The following is a 21,151-nucleotide window of genomic DNA, read 5'->3' as shown; positions in this document are numbered from 1 at the left end:
ATGTTACAATGACATACTAAAAGGGCCTCCTTATATGCAATTTTGTCCTCCTAATCATAATTACGACGCAAACCTCTTTCCAACTTCTTACAAAGCACTTGTCCTTCTTTCAATTGTGCAGTATACCAGAGTGCAGGAGGTCTGTGTGAAATATTTTGCCTGAGGATGCTAGACTGTTGAAGGCTAAGTTTAGTGCAACTTAAAGTTACACCAACATTTGGATGACTTTGGGGTCTGACCTAATCATAGGTGGAGCGAAGACTTCAGAGAAGGCAATGGGGTGCATGATGCCAGCATCTTCTGACTTGTCTCAAATCTGATTTGTCTGAATTAATACAAAAAGAATAGATGATGGACGGAATGCTGAATCAATCGAACATTCACCTCCATTCACAGATCTGGGTTAAGTCCATCGTTTTTCTGCACGCTATACCATTCCAGTTTAGACCCAGCCATATGCAAATCAGTCTTAACCCTCTTCCCCATAAGAACAATCCCGCCCGAACTTCCAGGCCAGGTACTCCATGGACCAGAAACAAGCATCCTAGGACCGGCTTCAGGGTTTCACCCCTAATCAGCCAGGATAGCTCGAATCTGGTGGCATAGAGAGCAAGGGACCGACGTCTGGGCATACCCTTCCCACTTAGGGTGACAAATGCAAAAATAACAGATGATGGACAGAATGCTGAATCAATCGAACATTCACCCCCAGTCACAGATCTGGGTTAAATCCATTGCAATGCCATTCCAGTTTAGACCCACCATATGAAAATCAGTCTTAACTCTCTTACCCATGGGAACAGTCCAACCCGAACTGCCAGGCCAGGTACTCCCTGGTCCAGAAACAAGCATCCTAGGACCGGTTTTGAGGTTGATGGATTCAACCCAGATCTGTGATTGGAAGTGAGTGTCTGAAAAGTTTCAGCGCTCCGTCCATCATCTTGTTCGCCCTCAGTTGGCATGCTATGCCCAGACCTGGGACCCTTGCTCACTTTGCCACTGGATTCAAGCTAGCCTGGCTGATGAAGAGTGTTACCCCGAAACCGGTCCCAGGATGCTTGTTTCCAGTCTAGGGAAGACCTGGTTTGGCAGTTCAGGCTGTACTGTTCTCATAAGGGACAGGATCAAGACTTGTGTTTGCTTTGTCTAAATTAATAATCTGAAAGCTAATCAAAGCGTGGTCTGTCCACGTAAGGGGAATAGGTGGGTCACGTTTGCAAATTATTAGAGTTAGTAAAAATCAAATCTAATGTATGACCCACTGAAAGAGTGGGCCCGAGGTTTTTTTGCTGCAGACAAAAAGCCTCTAAGTCGACTGGGACCTGGGATGTATGTGTATCCGACGGAATGTCTAAGTGACAGTTAAAATCGGCCAGTAATAAAGCAATTTGGGCAGATAACACATGAGTGGCAAAATTCTCAATAGGCTGATGACTAAAATCTTTTTTGGACCCCAGAGGGCGATAGATCAAGGTGCCTTTCCAGTGATTATTCGGTGGAAATTATGTTTCAAAAATACATATTTCAATCCAATCCTTAATGAGGGAGTCAATAAGCAAGACTTTAATGGAGTCTCTGAATAGGATCGCAATGCCATCTCCTACTCTCCCACCCCTATCTACTTTAATCAAACAATAGTTGTGAGGAATGGCCTGTGTAATAGCACTAAAGAAACCGACATCAGGCATAAGGGAGGAAGGCAGGTCACAACAGTCAAGTGAAAATTCTATTTAAAAATACACTTTTCAATACAGTCCTTATTGAGGGAGTCAATGATGAACATCAACCCTCCTTAAGGCTCTGCAAACAAGGACAACAGAAACTACACCTAAACATCAACGACCTTAATAGAATCTTAAACAATCATGTTTTTTTTTTGTATAGTTTAAAAAAAATGTATACATAAGCTCCTCCAGACCATTATGATCAGTGACGATCTATCAGCACAGATCACTTATACATGTGGCCCGTGGTGGTGTAGGCGGTCTCAACATATGTGACTTGTAGGATTGTGTTGCGCATATGCCATGTAGTATGGTGTAAGTATGTTGGCCCACACGATTTCCGTATGCGCTGTCTCTTTCCACCCGAGACTGATATGTGAACGTATTCCTACATAATTGACTACCATATGGTCTGTCATGCGCTTAAGACATACTTACCAGCCAGTAGGCTATTCCCATAGGTCCCATTTTGGCAGTGCTCATTGATGGCAGAATGCCAGAAGAGGAATGAGTCATAAGCACTGCCAGGGTACTGCGCAGGGACATTGATGAAGAGGCGTAGCAGGTCCACGATTGCCTGCATGTTCATGGAATAGGTGTGCTTCCTGTTGCGGTAGAGGTGTGATGTTGCCGCTGGACATACAAGTTGCACATGTGTGCAGTCCATTGCCCCAGCACATGTGGTAATCCTGCAATGGCATACCAGCCTTGCTTACTCTCCTGCCATTGCTTTGCTGTGTTGGGAAAGTAGCAAAACTGGGGTGTTAGGCCAATGATGGCATTCAGGACGGTGGGGAGGAACCCAGGGAAGGATGCCTGGGTTAGTCCTTCCACTCTGGCTGTGGTGTGTTGAAAACATGCAGATGCCAACATGTGCAGGACAGCCAGTAGCTTAAGCTGCGCAGGTATGTTGGTGCAGTGCTGCGATGTTGGCTGCGGCCTTGGTGCAATCTGGTGCAGGAGGCGGTCTATGGACTCCCTCCTGAGCCTGTAATGGGCAATGACCTCCTCCTCCCTGAGGTCAATGAGGGTAATCCTCTGGTGGTATGTCCGTTCTCATCTCCTGTGCTCCCTCTGTGCAATAGGAGTAGATCCATGGCGTAGTTGAGCTTGCCAAAATGATTTGGGTATTTCCTTCTTTTATACCAGTGTACTAGCGTCATTTTTAAGACCAGTTTTTCTTTAGAGGTAAAAAACTGACGGTAATGGGACTTAGCTCCTGTTTTTGAAAAGTAACGCTTTTCCTAAAATTCTTGTACATATGGCAGCGTCAGTTTTGTGAAGGTTTTTCCGAGGGAATGCCTTTCTTGCATAACATTACCAGAAAATGCCGCTAGCAGAACTGGCCGGCGCTAGCAGTGGAAAAGTGACGCTAATGGGCTTTAGCATCACACTTTGTAAATATGGAGCTAAAAAATATAGTGACGCTGCAGCAGCATTAACTCCGTGTAAATATGACCATCTGTTTACTATCCCCAAAGCTACAACACAATATCTGTACATTAACAACGTGCAGGCTCATCCACATAGTGCCTTGGTAATACACAAATGTATTGAGTTTCTACAATGTTGATGTAAATTACATATTTCCCATATACACCAGTACTGCAATAAAGCACACATGTTCCCTATTTCCAGGGTAAAGAGTCATTCATGAACTTAAGACAAGGAGTATGAGCGGCATCCTTAGTGACACGATGGGTGACTAGATCTAGGAATAAATAGCGACCTGCCGATAGTTTCAGCGAGAGCTGCATATCTATAGTGACCCACACAAAATATACCCACGTTCATTGACAAGCAGAGGTGTAATAGGTTTACAGACGTATAACATTAAAGAATGAGAATTCTTACTGGGGAGATTCTGCCCCCAGTGTGGAGACTCCCCACCGACAGCGTGGCCTCTGCAACAGTGTGGAGGTCCCTTGTGAATCAGGCCTGAAAGTAGGACTGATCACTGTAACAATCAGCCATCTTGCACACACTGACAGGGATGGTTTCATTATGAATTAGCCATCAACCAAACCATGAAAGGCATTATGTCACTATAGCTGTATGCTGCATACTGTAGGTGGACAGTACCTCAGTGATAGGGACATGGCCATATATTTGTATATACTGTTAGTCAATTTGGTACCATGCAAACAAGACACTGATTTTCCTAGGTAGCCATCACTGGTAAATAGAAATGTATCTATCCTGTAATCTTTGAAAACATTTCTGCACAGGATGCTGACATGTCTTACTGCTACAACAGCCACCAAAGTTTGCAAATTGCTCTCCAGGCAAATGAGTAAAGGAATCCCAGATGTGCCTGTGTCATGGAATCAATAGTCCAGCAATTCCTGCATATTTTCTATATATAGATTCTGTCACCTGCAAACTTCAATTTATGACAGGGAAATCAGAACTATAATTATTATCATGGGGAGATTGTGAAGAAAAACAAGCCTGAATCAACTACAGAGACCTGGCATGGGAGAACCTTGCCTGGCAGACTTACTTTATCCAATGTATTGCCCTACCAGTTAGTCTCAAGGTGATAATAAAAATTTCTTATACAAGAAATGAATACAATCAAACTCACTCAAGGGATTACAATTTACTAAACTCGCTTTCCTTCACAGGAGGGAAAGCAAAATAAGATCGGAGCCTGGCAAAGGCTTTGCATTCGTCACTTTGGGACTGGCGAGTCATAATAGAGCAGCTACTTGAAACTTATATCTACAAAGATGTAGACACACTGTGGTGACACACATTGATGCTGTGTACCTCTGACTAGGATTACTAAAGAACAGTCACAAGAAGCTAGACATTGGGCTGATGTAGGTGTACCCGGTCACAACTGTGGCTAATGTCAGTTGTGCAAGAATTACGTAATCATGGTTGGGTGGGTGGGATGAAAAGCGGCAGATGTGTTAGTTCCATCATAACCGATAAGCAACTAATGGGAAGATAACTAATAGGAATGCAGTTATGTTCATCTATGCATCCATGGGGCTAATATCCTTTTAGCAGCTACAACACATGCACAAGAGGGAGTGAGTGGGGTCTCCTTACGTGGAAGTGCCGACTCCCTGGACAAGATCAGTGATTCACATGAAGCGTTTAGGGAGGAATCAAGCGGAGGGAGAGAGAGAAAGGAAGAGAAAAGTAAGGGATATCAGTGTGACAAAAAATTGAAAATGGAAAATCGAATAAACCAATGATGAAGAAGGTAAGGACTTAGTAGTATAGAGTGAGACTTTTAAGTATCAGAGGGTTAAAATTTTGCTGGAAAACGGAAACAGTCAAAGAATTGCATTCCACTCTTCCAGTGAGTTTAAGCCATGATCGATAGTGCGGCAATTAAAGATCCATTTGCATTCGAGTCTATTCAGAGACTGTTGATGATCACCACCTCTGTGATGAGAGCTTAGGATGTCAATAACTTGCCATGTGAAGTCCATTTCCGAATGTCCTTTCTCCATGAAGTGTTCCACCAAAGGGGCCGTGGTGACTCTGCAGCGGATTCTGCTCTTGTGCTGGGATATTCTTGTTTTAATTTTCTGGGTCGTTTGGCCTATATGCAACAAGTTGCGGGGACAACGAATACAGTATATGACATTATTAGAGTTACAGCTAGAGAAGAAGTTGAGTGTGTGTTTCACAGTCTCATATTCAAAGACTTCTGTATTTTCAGTAGAGACAAATGCCAGACAATTATTACATTTGTAATGTGCTTGAACTGGGGGAAGTTTTAAATATGACTGAATGGAGGTATATAGGTGTATAGGCTCTCACCAGATGGTTCTTGATATTACAGCCTCTTTTAAAGGAAAAGAGAGGTGCTTCGCCAGCCAAGTTCAAAAGGTCATTTTATTGCTGATGGGGCAGAATGTGGTGATGCATGTGATTATAGACATCGGTGCTCTTTGTTTGGGTTGCAGCAGAAATTCTCTGTGGGAATACCTTGCACGTTACAAGGAGCGTTTAACCAACCGTCTAGGGTAACCTCTTTCAGTACGTTTTTTACACAAGACCTCAGCTTCCTTAAAGAAGTCCTCCTTAAATGTGCAGTTCCTACGGATCCTGAGGAACTGGCCATAGGGGAGTCTGTCCCTGAGTGCTCTGGGATGTGAGCTGGTGTACTGGAGCGGGGTATTGGGTTTGGTTGGTTTACGGAAAAGTCTTATGTACAGTTCACCATGAAGACTATTTACGGTCACATCCAAATAGTCAATCCGAGCATTATTGTGATTGTGCGTAAATCTGAGATCTGGTTGGCAGTTGTTGAGCCAGACACAGAAGTCGTGCAGTTCAATGCTGTTACCCAGCCAAATCATAAAAAGAACATCAATGTGCCTGTGGCAGACACGGGTTTCGTCTAGATGTGGGTTTTGGTCGCTGAGAATGGGTCATTTCTCTATATCATCTAAGAACAGGATGGCCAAATTGGGAGCAAAAACTGTTCCCATGGAAGTGATTGAAACCGAAAGATGGACACATCGTTAGCACAAATACTTTCTTTCCACTGGGTAAGTGTCTTTGAAGAACTATCAGTCTTGGCACATTGCTAGCGGACGCCAGATTTGCAAGTCAAACCCAGAATATTCTGCACATAACCCTGGAATTACTTTTGGTGCCATTTTTCATTCATGGCACAAATAGACAAGCGATTCACTACCCGCTTCTTTATGCTTCTTGTCATAAGGAACAATATTGTTGTTATTCCAGCCAGACCTCCGCATGTGGCAGCTCAGCCGCTTGTTCTATGGCACTTACACTAGTGTACCTCCTTCTATCTTTACCTGCTTGGTTATGCCATTGAGAAACCTCCGCACTTTCAGAGTGTCTCAGTCGGATTGATCTTGGCTTTCAACAGAAGAGCTCACATCTCAGCTCACCTGGCCTCTTTACCCAGGCTATATATTCACAAGAGAGGCCTCTTTCTTCAAAGATGAGACTCTGTCACAAAGTTCTTCATGGAACATCAATTATTTATCTGCACAACATTTTCCATGCACAACTCCTGCAAGGTTTCTGATTGTTCCAAGCCTTCACCTAGCTCAGCTGGTTTGTAAATCCTTTTCGGTAACCACTACCAATATTGAAATTCCTCGTCACTGCTCCTGCGACCCACACTGTTCTTCACAGTTTTCACAAACGTGTAATAAATGCACTTCCCTGAATTACCTATGTATTTAGGCCTTCATGTCTCCACCCCACTAGAGTGACATCATCTAGGTGAACACCAGGGCACCTCTCTAGAGATTTGCATGCTTCACAAATAGAAAAAATTATGAATACACCTTAAATTGGCTTTACAATGTGTAATTTTTAAACAATTGCCATGTTAGGCTTGTCTGGTGATTTTAATGCATTTGACTTGCCCTCTCCCTGGAAATTTTGATTTAGACTCTAGAAACTAATGCCAGTTTATACCCAACATGCTGTTATATTAAGTTACTCCTCATTTAAAGTTCACCTGCTTACCTTAAGAATGTCACATGGCAAGTGTCCTTCTGCGATTTAGCTGTTCCACTGCCCCACATCTGTTAGCCTCCCCTATTTACCCCTCAAGCTTACCATGGAATCATAGGTCTGAAACTCTCACATCAAAATGTGTTACTCAATGTAAAAAGAACACACTAGTTTGTACTTTCCACATGTTGCATTATATTCACACTAGTATCTACTACACAATGTGAAAGAATCCTTGTCTGTCTGTGCTTACCAGGTGTTGTATCATACCCAGAGGTATTTGTTAATGTAGTTGTCTCTGTTGTACTAGATATCATGCTTGTTGCAGTTGACCCTGTAGTTGACATTGGTCCAATTGTTGTCTCCGTGGACGTGTCATTGGTTACATGAGTTGAGAAGAAGCTGCTTGCTGGTGACATGGTTGTTGAGCTCTCAGTGCTGGGAAGAGATTCAGAGCTGGTACTTATTGCTGTTGTTGAGCCTCCAGTAGCACTAGTATTGTCAGTTGTTGTGTCTGTGCTCAGGGGTACTGACTGTGACGTCTCTTGCGTTGTCGCTGGTGCAGTTGTTGGCATCACTGTTGGATAAAGAATGTAGTATTAGAGGACACATTTCTAACGTACCAATAACAAATGCCATTAGATCCTAGTCACATTGAGTAAACTAGGAATACGACGTACAAGGGAATCCATGTTGTGATGAAGGAACACACACTGTACACTAGTCTAGGGTCCTTTGGACCACCAGCAATTTTCGGCAGATATTCCCTAACACCTAGCCCTCAATCCCAAAAGATTTGAGATAACTATTTCTATTTTAAGCCCTAGCCATTCATACATTCTTTAAACTTTTATTTGATTTTCATAGACAATCATACAAGTGTACAGTGTGTCGCGTTCTGACAGCTATGGACACATCTCACTGTTGGATGTTGAGGCAAAATACTTTGCGTCACTCTTGTTGGAGGATTTAGAAGAATGGGCAGCCACAAACAACATGATGCCTTTCAACCCAACTGGCTTCAGAACAATGTCTGGGACTATTGACAATCTTGTGGGCCTAACTCACCAGTTATGCCACAAGAGGGCTTAAAAATATGTGATGGAACCTTTTTCATCGCATCATAAAGTGACATTTTGTCAACTCTGAATGGGCTGCTTTTCATCATTGATTTTCTACCTCCATGGGCGTGTACACTGGACACTAAAGCATACTGCTATGTGGCTTGCTCCAGGAATCCTTATCACACTTTCCTTGCATCTGCCCTGCTCTCTTGAGGAACGTAGAAGATTCCTCCGGCACCTGCTCATGCAAGAAGGATTAAGGACAATCGCAGAAGCTGCCAATCATTTCTGAATAATGCTCAGCCGCGGGTGATTTCCAAACTTATAAAATCTCTCTTTGCAGCAGACAAAGTACTGTATTAAATGCTTCAGCGCTCGAGGGCGACTCTCTGAGCCATAGTTATACAGTCACGAGGCCAGCTGTAGATAGTTCGCTTCACTCATAGCCCAGGCTCATATCTACTGCACAGCTGGCATTAAAACACACAGGGACAACAGACACATTGACAGAGGAGTCATATGGGGAGAGGAGTTGGCCTAACGGCCTGGATGATCGACCTCTAATCTGGGGAACTGGGTACGAGTCTCGGCAATGACGCTGAACATCCTGCGATTCTGGGCAAATCATTTAGGGCCATATCAGCAACAGCCAGCGATAATTATCGCTGGACGTACTTAGCGATAATTTTATTATCGCAAGGTATCTCTGGAATTTATCGCCCTGGTAGCGTGTTAATAACAACGCGTTTCTCCAGGGCAATAAAAATTCTGGGTACGCCCAGTGACGCCCACTTTGCATCTCATTAGAGATGCAAAGGGAGGCGTTGGGAAAAAGGGTGCTAACATGCGATTATGCATGTTAGAACCTTCTTGTAAATAGGGTGATAGTTTTATCTCCGCTTTTTTGGCTTTTTATTTAAGCCAAAAAAGCGGAGATAAAGCCCTTGTAAATATGCCCCGTAATCTCCCTGTGCCTAACAAAAAAATGAATGTGCCCTCATGTAACGCAACTGGTGCCATGTAAAGCGCTCTGATACCCGATTCGGCTCAAGTTCACGCTATATAAAACTCTGTGAAATATAAAAAAATAGGTTCTTATTGCTGTAGATTTAGAATTTAAGCACATCGTTATAAATGAATGATATGGCTGCATCAGGGAAAGTGATTTGACTGTCACGTTATGCTCACTTTAGGAGGCGCTGTAATCTACCCTTAAGAGTCAAAACTCCCTATTTTATATCTAATTGAAAAGGTATATTTTAAATACTATGGGGCATATCAACAACAACCGGCGATAATTATCGCTAAGCACACTTAGCGTTAGGATAATTATCGCCGGCTAGCGTGGATTTTTATCGCTGAGATAGCGTGCTATTAGCAACGCTTATCTCAAAAGCGATAAAAATCCTCACGCTAAGTGGCTAACGTGAGAATATCGCTGGATTATCGCTGGAAACCCAGCGATAATCTCACGTTAGATTGTTGATAGGGACAGACAAACTTAGCCATGATATCCTCCTTCCATAGGATATCATGGCTAAGTCAGAAAAATATCAGACGTAAAAAAGCAGCGTTAACCGAGGTTAGCGCTGCTTTTTTTGTCTCTAACAGGGTTAGCGATATTCTTGATAATAGGAGAAATGTCACTTAGCGACATTTCTCCTATTATTTTACTCTGGAACGCCCCCTTTGCATCTCATTAGAGATGCAAGGGGAAGCGTAGAGTAAAAGGGTGCTAACATGCCAATTTGCATGTTAGCACCCTGTTGTTGATAGGGTGCTAGTTTTAGCTCTGCTTTTTTGGCTTTTAAAGCCAAAAAAGCAGAGATAAAGCCCTTGTTGATATGCCCCTATATGTTTTTTATCAAAAAATGTGTCTTAATCCATTTCTTTTCCATGAATCTCAATGACTGAGAAGATACTGCCTGCCAATCTCTTTTTATTCTAATCATAATATTGATACATTTATGTAATGATTCTTCCGGGTAATGAATTGGCACTTTAGTGGACTTGATTGTCTATACAAGTGTACAGTGAAATATGTATCCATGATAAAACAATCTTTCAAATCGTTGCATAAAGTATATACAAACAACACTCACATTAAAACTCTGTGCATACAATTCTAGAAGAAAGTGCAAAACTAGTGGGATGAATTTAACAGCCCAGATAGAAAATGGGAAACAAAACAGTAGAGTTTGACATCTCCGCACGTGAAGGGGAGGGTTTTACACCAGCTCGCCGCTCTCTGGCGAGTTCTCATGAGATCAGCAGACGCCTCGCGCGTGCCTGCAGGCACTCAGCCACCGCGGGGCCCTCTTCAGCCTTCTTTGGACTCTGCTTTCTATGAAAGAAGCGGGTCCGGTGCCGGACTCCGCGCTGCTTCGCTTACCCACCCAGACCTGGAGCCGCTAGACATGTGGGAACCTACCTGTAGTGGTGATGCTCGGGATCACCGCAGTGCACCCTGGTTCCACGGGGATCACTAATACACCGTTGGCTCTCAACTCACATGATACTGAAAATAAAAGGAAGACACAAGATTACTGCGCGCACACAGGGCCTCACTTGTGGGCCAGAGACAGATCCCAAAACACACAGGCAACTATTATTCAATGTCATGCCACTTACAAAGGTCACTTTGATTAGTCGTGCCCTGCTTGTCATCTGCTCTGCTGCAACTATCTCTGGCACTGACTATATTTTTGACATGAACTCTGTCCTCCGACAGGAAGAGACGCAAGCTGCAGGGCCCTTTGTTAAGCACCGAGCTCTCTGTTACAGGTTGCAATGGAGCAGAGACCAAGGCCAGAACTAGGCAGAAAAGAACCAAACCTAGAGACCAGCTGTGATGCACAAGAGGAGAATGGAATGTGCCACTAGTACCGCCTACTTTGGGGGTTACTATTTTTGCCCTTATTAAGGTGTGAAAGATTTCTAGTTCTGAATTTCTATTGTTGGTGTGTAGTCTGTTTGTTTTTCTTATAACAGCTTTAATGCATTGTACATCTTCAGTTGCTTTTATTTCACTTAATGCTGTAATATAAAGAAACATTTTACCCAAGGAAATATAGGAAATATTTCATGGCTCCCTCTGAAATCCAGGTTTCATCCTTTAAATGATCGAGTCACAACCCCAAACTCTGCACAGCTTTACCACTCTCAGGGCAATTAGTATAATGAGTCCAAGTTATATAACTTATGCAGCAAAGCTGGACATTGCGTGTGAACAAAGCTAACCTGCAGCTCATGCTCTCTCACTCATGGTACCTGCCCCTCGCACTGCTCGTCAGCTGTACGTCCACACCCCAGCCACCCCACCTCTCTCACTCATGGTACCTGCCCCTCGCACTGCTCGTCAGCTGTACGTCCACGCCCCAGCCACCCCGCCACTCTCACTCATGGTACCTGCCGCTCACACTGATCGCCAGCTGTACGTCCACACCCCAGCCACCCCACCTCTCTCACTCATGGTACCTGCCGTTCACACTGCTCGTCAGCTGTACGTCCATGCCCCAGCTGCCCAGCCTCTCTCACTCATGGTACCTGCCGCTCACACTGATCGTCAGCTGTACGTCCACACCCCAGCCACCCCACCTCTCTCACTCATGGTACCTGCCGTTCACACTGCTCGTCAGCTGTACGTCCACGCCCCAGCCACCCCGCCTCTCTCACTCATGGTACCTGCCGCTCACACTGATCGTCAGCTGTACGTCCATGCCCCAGCTGCCCAGCCTCTCTCACTCATGGCACCTGCCGCTCACACTGATCGTCAGCTGTACGTCCACACCCCAGCCACCCCTCCTCTCTCACTCATGGTACCTGCCTCTCACACTGCTCGTCAGCTGTACGTCCATGCCCCAGCTGCCCAGCCTTTCTCACTCATGGTACCTGCCCCTCGCACTGCTCGTCAGCTGTACGTCCACACCCCAGCCACCCCACCTCTCTCACTCATGGTACCTGCCCCTCGCACTGCTCGTCAGCTGTACGTCCACGCCCCAGCCACCCCGCCACTCTCACTCATGGTACCTGCCGCTCACACTGATCGCCAGCTGTACGTCCACACCCCAGCCACCCCACCTCTCTCACTCATGGTACCTGCCGTTCACACTGCTCGTCAGCTGTACGTCCATGCCCCAGCTGCCCAGCCTCTCTCACTCATGGTACCTGCCGCTCACACTGATCGTCAGCTGTACGTCCACACCCCAGCCACCCCACCTCTCTCACTCATGGTACCTGCCGTTCACACTGCTCGTCAGCTGTACGTCCACACCCCAGCCACCCCACCTCTCTCACTCATGGTACCTGCCCCTCGCACTGCTCGTCAGCTGTACGTCCACGCCCCAGCCACCCCGCCACTCTCACTCATGGTACCTGCCGCTCACACTGATCGCCAGCTGTACGTCCACACCCCAGCCACCCCACCTCTCTCACTCATGGTACCTGCCGTTCACACTGCTCGTCAGCTGTACGTCCATGCCCCAGCTGCCCAGCCTCTCTCACTCATGGTACCTGCCGCTCACACTGATCGTCAGCTGTACGTCCACACCCCAGCCACCCCACCTCTCTCACTCATGGTACCTGCCGTTCACACTGCTCGTCAGCTGTACGTCCACGCCCCAGCCACCCCGCCTCTCTCACTCATGGTACCTGCCGCTCACACTGATCGTCAGCTGTACGTCCATGCCCCAGCTGCCCAGCCTCTCTCACTCATGGCACCTGCCGCTCACACTGATCGTCAGCTGTACGTCCACACCCCAGCCACCCCTCCTCTCTCACTCATGGTACCTGCCTCTCACACTGCTCGTCAGCTGTACGTCCATGCCCCAGCTGCCCAGCCTTTCTCACTCATGGTACCTGCCGCTCACACTGCTCGTCAGCTGTATGTCCATGCCCCAGCCACCCTACCTCTCACACTCATGGTACCTGCCGCTCACACTGCTCGTCAGCTGTACGTCCATGCCCCAGCTGCCCAGCCTCTCTCACTCATGGTACCTGCTGCTCACACTGCTCGTCAGCTGTACGTCCACGCCCCAGCCGCCCCGCCTCTCTCACTCATGGTACCTGCCGCTCGCACTGCTCGTCAGCTGTACATCCACACCCCAGCAGCCCCCTGCGGATTCTGGAAGACAATGCTGTGTGCCACTCACTTTCATCCACACGGTGGCACCAGGTCGAAAGACAGAAAAGAGGCGAGCACTGGCCTAAAATGACTGACTGGGGAGGCTTGTGCCTGGCAAACCTAGTAAGCGATTCTGTGATTGGTGACTGCAGCACAGGGGCCCTACAGGCATCCAATCACCAAGCAGCTCATATATCTGCACTTTGATGAAAACAATGGTCCACACACTCTCTCCATCCTGCAGCTTTGCAACTCTGTCATGCTCTTCAAGGGAGCAGTTCATGCCCAGGTTACTTACCAGTAATCTTCATTACTCTGAGTCCTGGTCTTCCTGGATGCAGTCCTAAGTAGGAATGGCAGCTGACTATTTCCTGTTTTCTTGTGTCTTTTGGCGTGGTGTATTACAAGAAGTGATTTGTTTGTTCCTCACTTTTGTGGTGGCTCATTGGTAACTGAGGCCATCTTGGGGGAACTTTTTGGGTTTCAGCTAGGCAATTGGTTCTGCCAGAAAGGAGAAGTACCATGCGTACAGACAGCATCCAGGAAGACGGACGAGGAGGTAATGTCAGCTCATGTGAAGGGGAGTGGATTCCGAAACCCTGCAAGCAAAATGTCCTGGGCCAGAGCTGACCCTCCACGAGCGTGAATCAGACACTACACTTGGCCCCTGGTGTCTTGAAGGATGTTGATTATGGGGCTCACTTCATGTCCTCAACAGAGTACCTTCATTTGAAATTTGTATTCAAGTTGTTAGATCCTCCAGGCTCACAACTAAACTCGAATTCCACTTTGTCAGTGGTTGAACGGGCAGTCTAGACCTTGTGAACAGTGTTATGTTCCCGAGGAGTCCGGCTGTGGCTGCCTGTTCCTGATAACACCTTTCCAGCTCTGTCAGTGGGATGATCACCTGGTCAATCACGTACACTGAACTCTGCTTTTCTTTTGGTTCGCATCTTTCCCTCTGGAACCTTTCAAGGTTTTTATATTTTATCTGTAAGTTTATTTGCAGCTACAGGCTCTGATTTCCACTTGCTTTCTCTGCGGTGATGACATTTTTGGCAGCTTGTAAACTCTCCTGCTTTCAACGCTCTTCCCTCCTCCCCGCCTCGGGCAGCAGTTTAAAGCAACACAAACAAAACTAGACTTGCTTTCCGATCCCGGCTGCTGGGTGACTCACCTGGCCGGCTAGCCGCGATTCCACCATTGTATTCCATGGGAAACAGCGGTTACAACGGATGCGTTACAAAGCATGCGTTTACCCCGCATGCTGTTACAACACAAATGGCTTGTTGCAGGGGGTAGAAGGTGTTGGATTTAAGTCCAACACCTTCCCTACTGTTGCACAGACTGGAGTTTGAATTGTAAATTATACTATTCCAACATCCAGCGCACCCCCTGACAACAAGTCGGGGTAAAAATGTGCGTTATTACACCATGCAGGCTAAAAGCATGTGCTGTAACGTCATATAACCGTATTCCCTGGTGGCAGCAGAAGTCGGCCCCTACAGGCCACGCAAAAAAAAGAACGGCCCAGCAGTACGGATGAAAGTCTGAGTCAGACAGAGAACCGGACTCGGACACAGCACTCACAAAGGCCTCTAAAATCGAGTGTTTCAACTGTGAAACCTGTACTTGCGGAAAAGTAAAAAACACAACCCCTCCGAGTCTTTACACTGACCTAGGTATTTTTTTTATATAGTTTATTGATTTTCATAAAGATGATGCATAGGACATTAACATATTTACGTTATTACACCACCGTTTGTACAGCCTTAAGACAGAGTAATCTTTACTCTACATTATAATGTACACATAGTACCATCTGTGAAATTTTAACAGTTACACAATTAACAGGCATTAATCCAATTTGTCCTATTATTCGTAGTATGGCTAATCTTATAAACCGCCATGAACTTATTTTAACCCACCCACTCCCACCCCCCAGTGTGCTAGTGTTTATAGCTTAGTAAATCGTGTGACCACCCCATGTTGTTGATCTAGATGTAATTATTCTCGTCGATATTGTGTTCTTGTCTGGACATCCACCCCATGTGTCATTGTGTGCCATAGCAGCAATAAAGTTTATTGTGTGCTCTGCGTGCTAGATGCGTGGTCTGTAGTTATACCTTTGAGCGTCTCCAAAATGATGTCCCAATTCATGGATATTTGCTTTTTACAGAGACTGCGTGCCTCTTAGCGACGGATAGCTGCACTTTCAGCTCCTCCCCGCCATAGCACTTCACTGTGCCATGTATATATTGTGGGCGGCCTCTTCGATTTCCACCTCATAGTGATGGATCTTTTCGCTAATAAAATCACAAGATCAAGGAAGCGGAGTTGGACCTTATGGGAGGACGATCGCTTACGGAGACCTAGAACACATTCCAAGATCGAGTCATTAATACTCAAACCTTTGACTGTTTGTGTGTGTTGGCGGACTGCTACCCAGTACTCCCTCAAATGCGAACATGCCCATAGCATATGAATTAGATCTGCTTCCTCCAGTTGACATCTAGGACAATGTTGCGGCGTGTGGGGATACATCTTCTGTAACCGTTGCAGTGTGAGATAAGCCCTGTGCAATATCATACACTGTATGAATTCAAGTTTTGCATTCCTATTCACTTTCTTGGGATATTCTACAATGGTCGCCCATTCCCTATCAGTTATTTCACATCCTACAGCCACAACCCACTTAACCTGTAAGGCATCCAGGGGTATCGCCGCGTAAGCACAGTTCCCTATATACAAGCATTTAATAAGGTGACTACCTCGTCCCATATAGTACAATGCTTTAACTAGTTCATGTGTTTGGGGCTCCTCCTGTTGAGGGGCCCAATGTTTTTTCACATAATGTAAGATCGATGCATAAAGCATGTATAAATGATTCGGTACCCTGTTTTCACGTACAAAATTATAAAGGTCCATCAATATCCCGGCATTGAAAAACGCCCCAATTGTGTCCACACCCTCATCCGACCATGCCCGGAGACAGTGTGCCGTAAGCCTACCAGTATGAAGTGGGATGCCCAACAGTGGTATATTTTCTGCATAATTAGGGGATGTAGACGTGTATTGTAGTGTTCTCTTCCAACAGTGCAATGCCGTTTGTAATAGGGGTGGTGTATCCAATGGAATCCTAGCCTTCGGTAGTAGCAGAGTATGCAGTGCCCCTTGATCGATACGGACCGCTGTATAACCTATCTCTTGTAGGTTGCGGCCTGCAGTCCAGTATGATAGCCACTGCAGCTGGCATGCATAATAATATGCTTGGAAGTCTGGCACTCCAAGGCCCCCTCTACATGTTCCCAGTTGTAATTCTTTAAGGATTATCCACCTTCTACCAGGTCCCCAGATTAATTCCAAGAGTGCAGTATGTAATGTTTTAAAAAAGGCCGGAGGTATTATGATCGGTAAGTTGGTGAAACAGTATAGGAGTCGAGGGAGGACCACCATCTCGGACACTGCTACGCGACCCATCGTTGAGAGTGGTAGCGAGGTCCAGGATGCTATGTTGGAGCGCAGCCCACGTATGGCTTTATTCAGGTTGCCCTCCAATTTATCCACCAATAGCCTACAGATCTGGATGCCTAAGTATTTAAAGGTGGTGTGGGCCACTGGCAGTCGGCACAAACCAAAGTTAATCCTTTCAGGGTGTGTATGGTTTTGAGAGAAAAAGGCAACGGATTTTGACTCGTTTATGGCAAGTCCAGATATATTTTCAATGAGACAAATATTCCAGGTATCGGATCCATGGTGCCCAAGAGGTCCCTCGCATAAACTATTATGTCATCTGCATATGCAGATATTAAATGTGTGGCATTGGCGGATGGTATCCCTACATGGAGAGCCTCATGACGTAATCTGACTGCCAGTGGTTCTAAGGCTAGTACAAACAATAGTGGGGAGAGAGGACATCCCTGAAGTGTGCCTTTGTATATGGGATATTCCTTCGATATGTGTCCACCTGTCCTCACTCTAGCAGTGGGAGTGTCCTATAAGAGGTGTAGCCAACAAAGATACCCGAGGGAGAGCCCAAATCTCTCGATTGCCCGGAATATGTAGTCCCATGACAATGTATCACACGCCTGTCGAAGATAGAGTGCTATACAACCAGCATTAATCAACTGATCCGGATTAGTTGCCATTATGTGGTGCAGTCTCCCTATGTTCAAGGACGTGTTGCATGCAGGTATGAATCCGCATTGGTCTATGTGTATTAATTTATGTAAATGGGGAAGGAGCCTGTTTGCTAATATTTTACTCAATATTTTATATTCAGTCACTAATAATGAGAGTGGACGATATCCTGTGATGTCTGAAGCGTCTCTTCCTGGTTTGGGAAGTGTGACTACCAGAGCTTATGCAGTGAAATCAGGGAGTCTGCCTAATCCCAGTGAGGTTTTGTACAGGATTTCCAGTTGTGGGACTAACATTTCTGAGTAAGTAGTGTAAAATTCTACCAGTAAAGAGTCTAGTCCCGGTGTCTTATTGCGTGGTAATCAGTTTATAGTGGCCTTTATTTCCATACTCCTAATGGGGCCTTCCAAGCCGTCTTTGAATCCTTCAAGGATCTGGGGATATGGCAGGTACGCTAGGAATGCATCTATTAGGGCATCATCCACTGGGGCCGGCCTACTGTACAGGGCAGTGTAGTATGCAAGGAAGGAGGCATTTATCCCTTGTTGAGTATAAACCATATTCCCCAGGAATGTCTAATTGGCTAATCATAGTAGGTGGAGGATCCGTTCTCAATATCCTTGCCGAGAGAGTCCCTGCTTTATCAGCATCTGTGTGCTGTGATTGTGTGTATGCTCTATAGTCAATGACCCTGAGAGTTTCCAGAAGTTCAGCATGTCGTATGCGCGCCTCTTGTAGTGCAACATGTTTGTCAGGATCTACCACCACTTCCTGTTCCAACCTGCCCATATCATACTCAACCGATTTCAAGTTTTTATGCACCTCCTGCCTGGCTCCTACAGTGGTGCTAATCGTGGTTCCCCTAATTATCAAAAGTATCAAAAACTTTTTATGTAATTAAAACACTGAGGAAAATATTGCCATTCTTGCCCTCGAGTAGCTGACAAACGGTGGTCGCGTCCCTTGTAATGTCAAGGTTGGACTACTGTAATAGCCTGTATCTAAATGTTCAACAAAGGCTGATGAACAAACTTCTGATGCTGCAAAATGCAGCGGCCAGACTGCTTACAGGCACATCTCAATTTGACTCAGTAGCCAAGGAAATAAAAAAATTACACTGGCTACCGGTTAGGAACAGAGTTCGCTTCAAAGCCCTCTGCCTGGTTTTTAAAGCTCTGCACGGTATGGGGCCAGAATACGTAAGACAGCAGCTCCACTGGTAGATACCAAGGAGACAACTCCGGTCACTGGAGGCTAGGTGGGTCTTAGTACCCCACATAAAACAAGCATTGGCATAGCCAATAGGTCTCGCTTTTGGTACCTTATAAGTATTTAGTTATGCTGCATAATGTCCTTGGTGCAACAACATTAACTGTGGCATGGCTAAAACACTTATAAGGTGCCAATGGCGAGACCTAGCCTTTGATTAAGTTAAAGCCATTTGCTTTGCTAATGGTATTGTATTGCAAAGCAAATGGCTTTAACTTAATCAAAGGCGAGACCTATTGCATTTTAAATGCTTGTTATTTCCTGCCACCTAGAACTTTAATATATACCCCTCTCATATCAGCAGGCTCTAGGAATAAAACTGATCTCAGTTTGTGGAACAAGGCTGCTTATCCACAAAATATGCGTACTTCAATCAGACGCTATTCCAGATGAAACAAAGTAATTTTTGCGTCTGGGTCACCACTATTCTCAAGCATAGATAATGTTTTGGTATTTTGTATATTGTTTTGGTACAGCACCCAGGCAGGCTAGATTCCACTTTTAAGGGCTGGAAGTAGGAGGGTACAAAAGATAAGGGGGGTTGGTGATTGTCTGATAGAGAACACTCTCCATGCCCGTGACAGCTAAAACAGGCCCAGGAATCTGTTGGTGCCGCCACGGACAGTCTTCCACAACCCAGTAAGCTGGCAGTAAGTCTTGCTCAGAAAAGGAGGGCAGACATGGAGAACTCGGGTCAGCTGCGCGTGCTTTCCAGAGCCTTGCCTTTCTGTCCCAACAATAGCTGTGTCACTCATCATGCCCCTGCACGTGAAACAGGTGATATTGAAATGTGGCAAATGAGTAATCAACTGTGCGGCCATTATCAACGCCGGCGTGCCTGGCGGAACTGCGACAGTATCAGGTTGGGGCAGTCAAGTCCTTAAACAGTAGTGATCAATGTTGATTCAAGTATGCAGTACAGACCTGCACATATTGTCAACATTAGTGTTGTGTTTCATTCCCTGACCTCTGCCTGTGAGGGTTGGGGGCCCTGGGTACACACTCTCGCGGTCTGGGAACAAGTAGGGGCCTAGCGCGCACAGCGCGCACAGCGCGCACAGCGCGCACAGCGCAATAAACACTCGGCAGCCTGTTGCTCAGTTGGGCGCGAACTGCCTCGCTCGCCCGCCCGTTTATTATTTATCTACGCGCTAACGTCGGGGACGTGAGCGCAACCTACGCGTGTCCTCCAGCGCTCTAGCCGAAACGCTAGAGCGCTAACTGTAACATCCCTTCTCAACTCAGTCCTTGACGACAGTTCGATTCTTAGTTCGCCGCATCGCTTACTTGGCACGCAAAGTCTCTCAGCTGACTGCTGGGCCTGGGGTTCTCCCTCAGCTCATACCTGGCGGCCCTTCGTGCGCCCGGGGCCGGGGTCCCGGGTGCCACCTCCTGCCTTGGTCCACCACCTGTGCAGTCGGCGCCACCTGGCTCAGACTCTGTGTTGCTCGGTGGGTCGGAGCTGGGTGTGTTCGCCGGGGCGTCCCCGGAGTCGTGGTCTTCGTCGAGGTCTGCTGCCCCTTGGTCGTCTGCGGGTCTCCTCACCACCTTGAACCATGATATGTTCCGGGTGACTAGGTCTCTCCCTCGGCGCGCTGTCACCATGGTCCCTCGACGGTCGACCACTCTCCAGTACCCTCTTTCATATTGTGTCTTAAATTTTCCTCCCGGCCGGCGCTCCTTTAGGACCACCGTGTCTCCAGCCTGAACCTCTTGGGTCATAGCCCTCCGTGCCTCACTGACTCTGCTATTTCGCCTTTGGCGCCTCCGGAACGCTTCTTCCTCGCTGAATGGCGGCGCTACCCAGCCTGGGGCTACTGGCAGCCCATCCCTGCGAGCTCCGTGGAACAATAGTGCCCAGGGCGCTTGTCGGGTGGAACAATGGGGAGTGCTGCGGTACTCCCCCAGGAATCGCTGTAGCTCGTGTTCCGGGTCTAGCTGTTCGGACACGGCGATGCGTAGTATTTTGTTGATGGTGCGCATGAACCGCTCCACCTCCCCGTTGGCTTGGGGCCATTGCGGGGTGATGCGCCTTTGTCTGATGCCGTGTGACTTTAGGAGTTCTTCGAACTCGTGTCCTTGAAATGGGGGTCCGTTGTCACTCCGCAGCTCCTCAGGGTAGCCGAACATCCCGAATACCTTTTCCAGGGCAGGCCCCACATGCACGAAGGTTGTGGATGGTAAGGCCTCTGCTATCGGGTATTTCGAGTAACTGTCGATGATGACTAGAGTGACTCGCCCGTCGGGCAGGCTCCCAAAGTCCACGCTGATCTTCTCCCATGGGCTGCGCCCATGCTCTTCAGTTATGATGGGTGCCGATGGTTGGGCCTCCCCTGTTAGCTGGCATGACTGGCAGCTGCGGACGGTGT

General features: G+C 46.7%; 1 protein-coding gene across 1 annotated transcript in view; it reads right to left on the bottom strand.

Moving 5' to 3' along the window:
• Positions 1-21,151, bottom strand: part of LOC146788605 (uncharacterized) — a 278,749-nt gene that overhangs the window by 14,567 nt on the left and 243,031 nt on the right. Inside the window, exons 4-5 of the mRNA XM_085633176.1 lie at positions 10,683-10,769; positions 7,441-7,764 (exon numbers count right to left, since the gene is read on the bottom strand). Of these exons, the coding sequence (XP_085489302.1) occupies positions 7,441-7,764; positions 10,683-10,769 (411 nt within the window). The remainder of the gene's footprint in view (positions 1-7,440; positions 7,765-10,682; positions 10,770-21,151) is intronic.

Source organism: Triturus cristatus, chromosome 11 (assembly GCF_964204655.1).
Source record: "Triturus cristatus chromosome 11, aTriCri1.1, whole genome shotgun sequence".
Classification (NCBI taxonomy): Eukaryota; Metazoa; Chordata; class Amphibia; order Caudata; family Salamandridae; genus Triturus; species Triturus cristatus.
The sequence above is the reverse complement of the archived record's forward strand: the minus strand, read 5'-3'. Positions and strand labels throughout refer to the sequence as shown.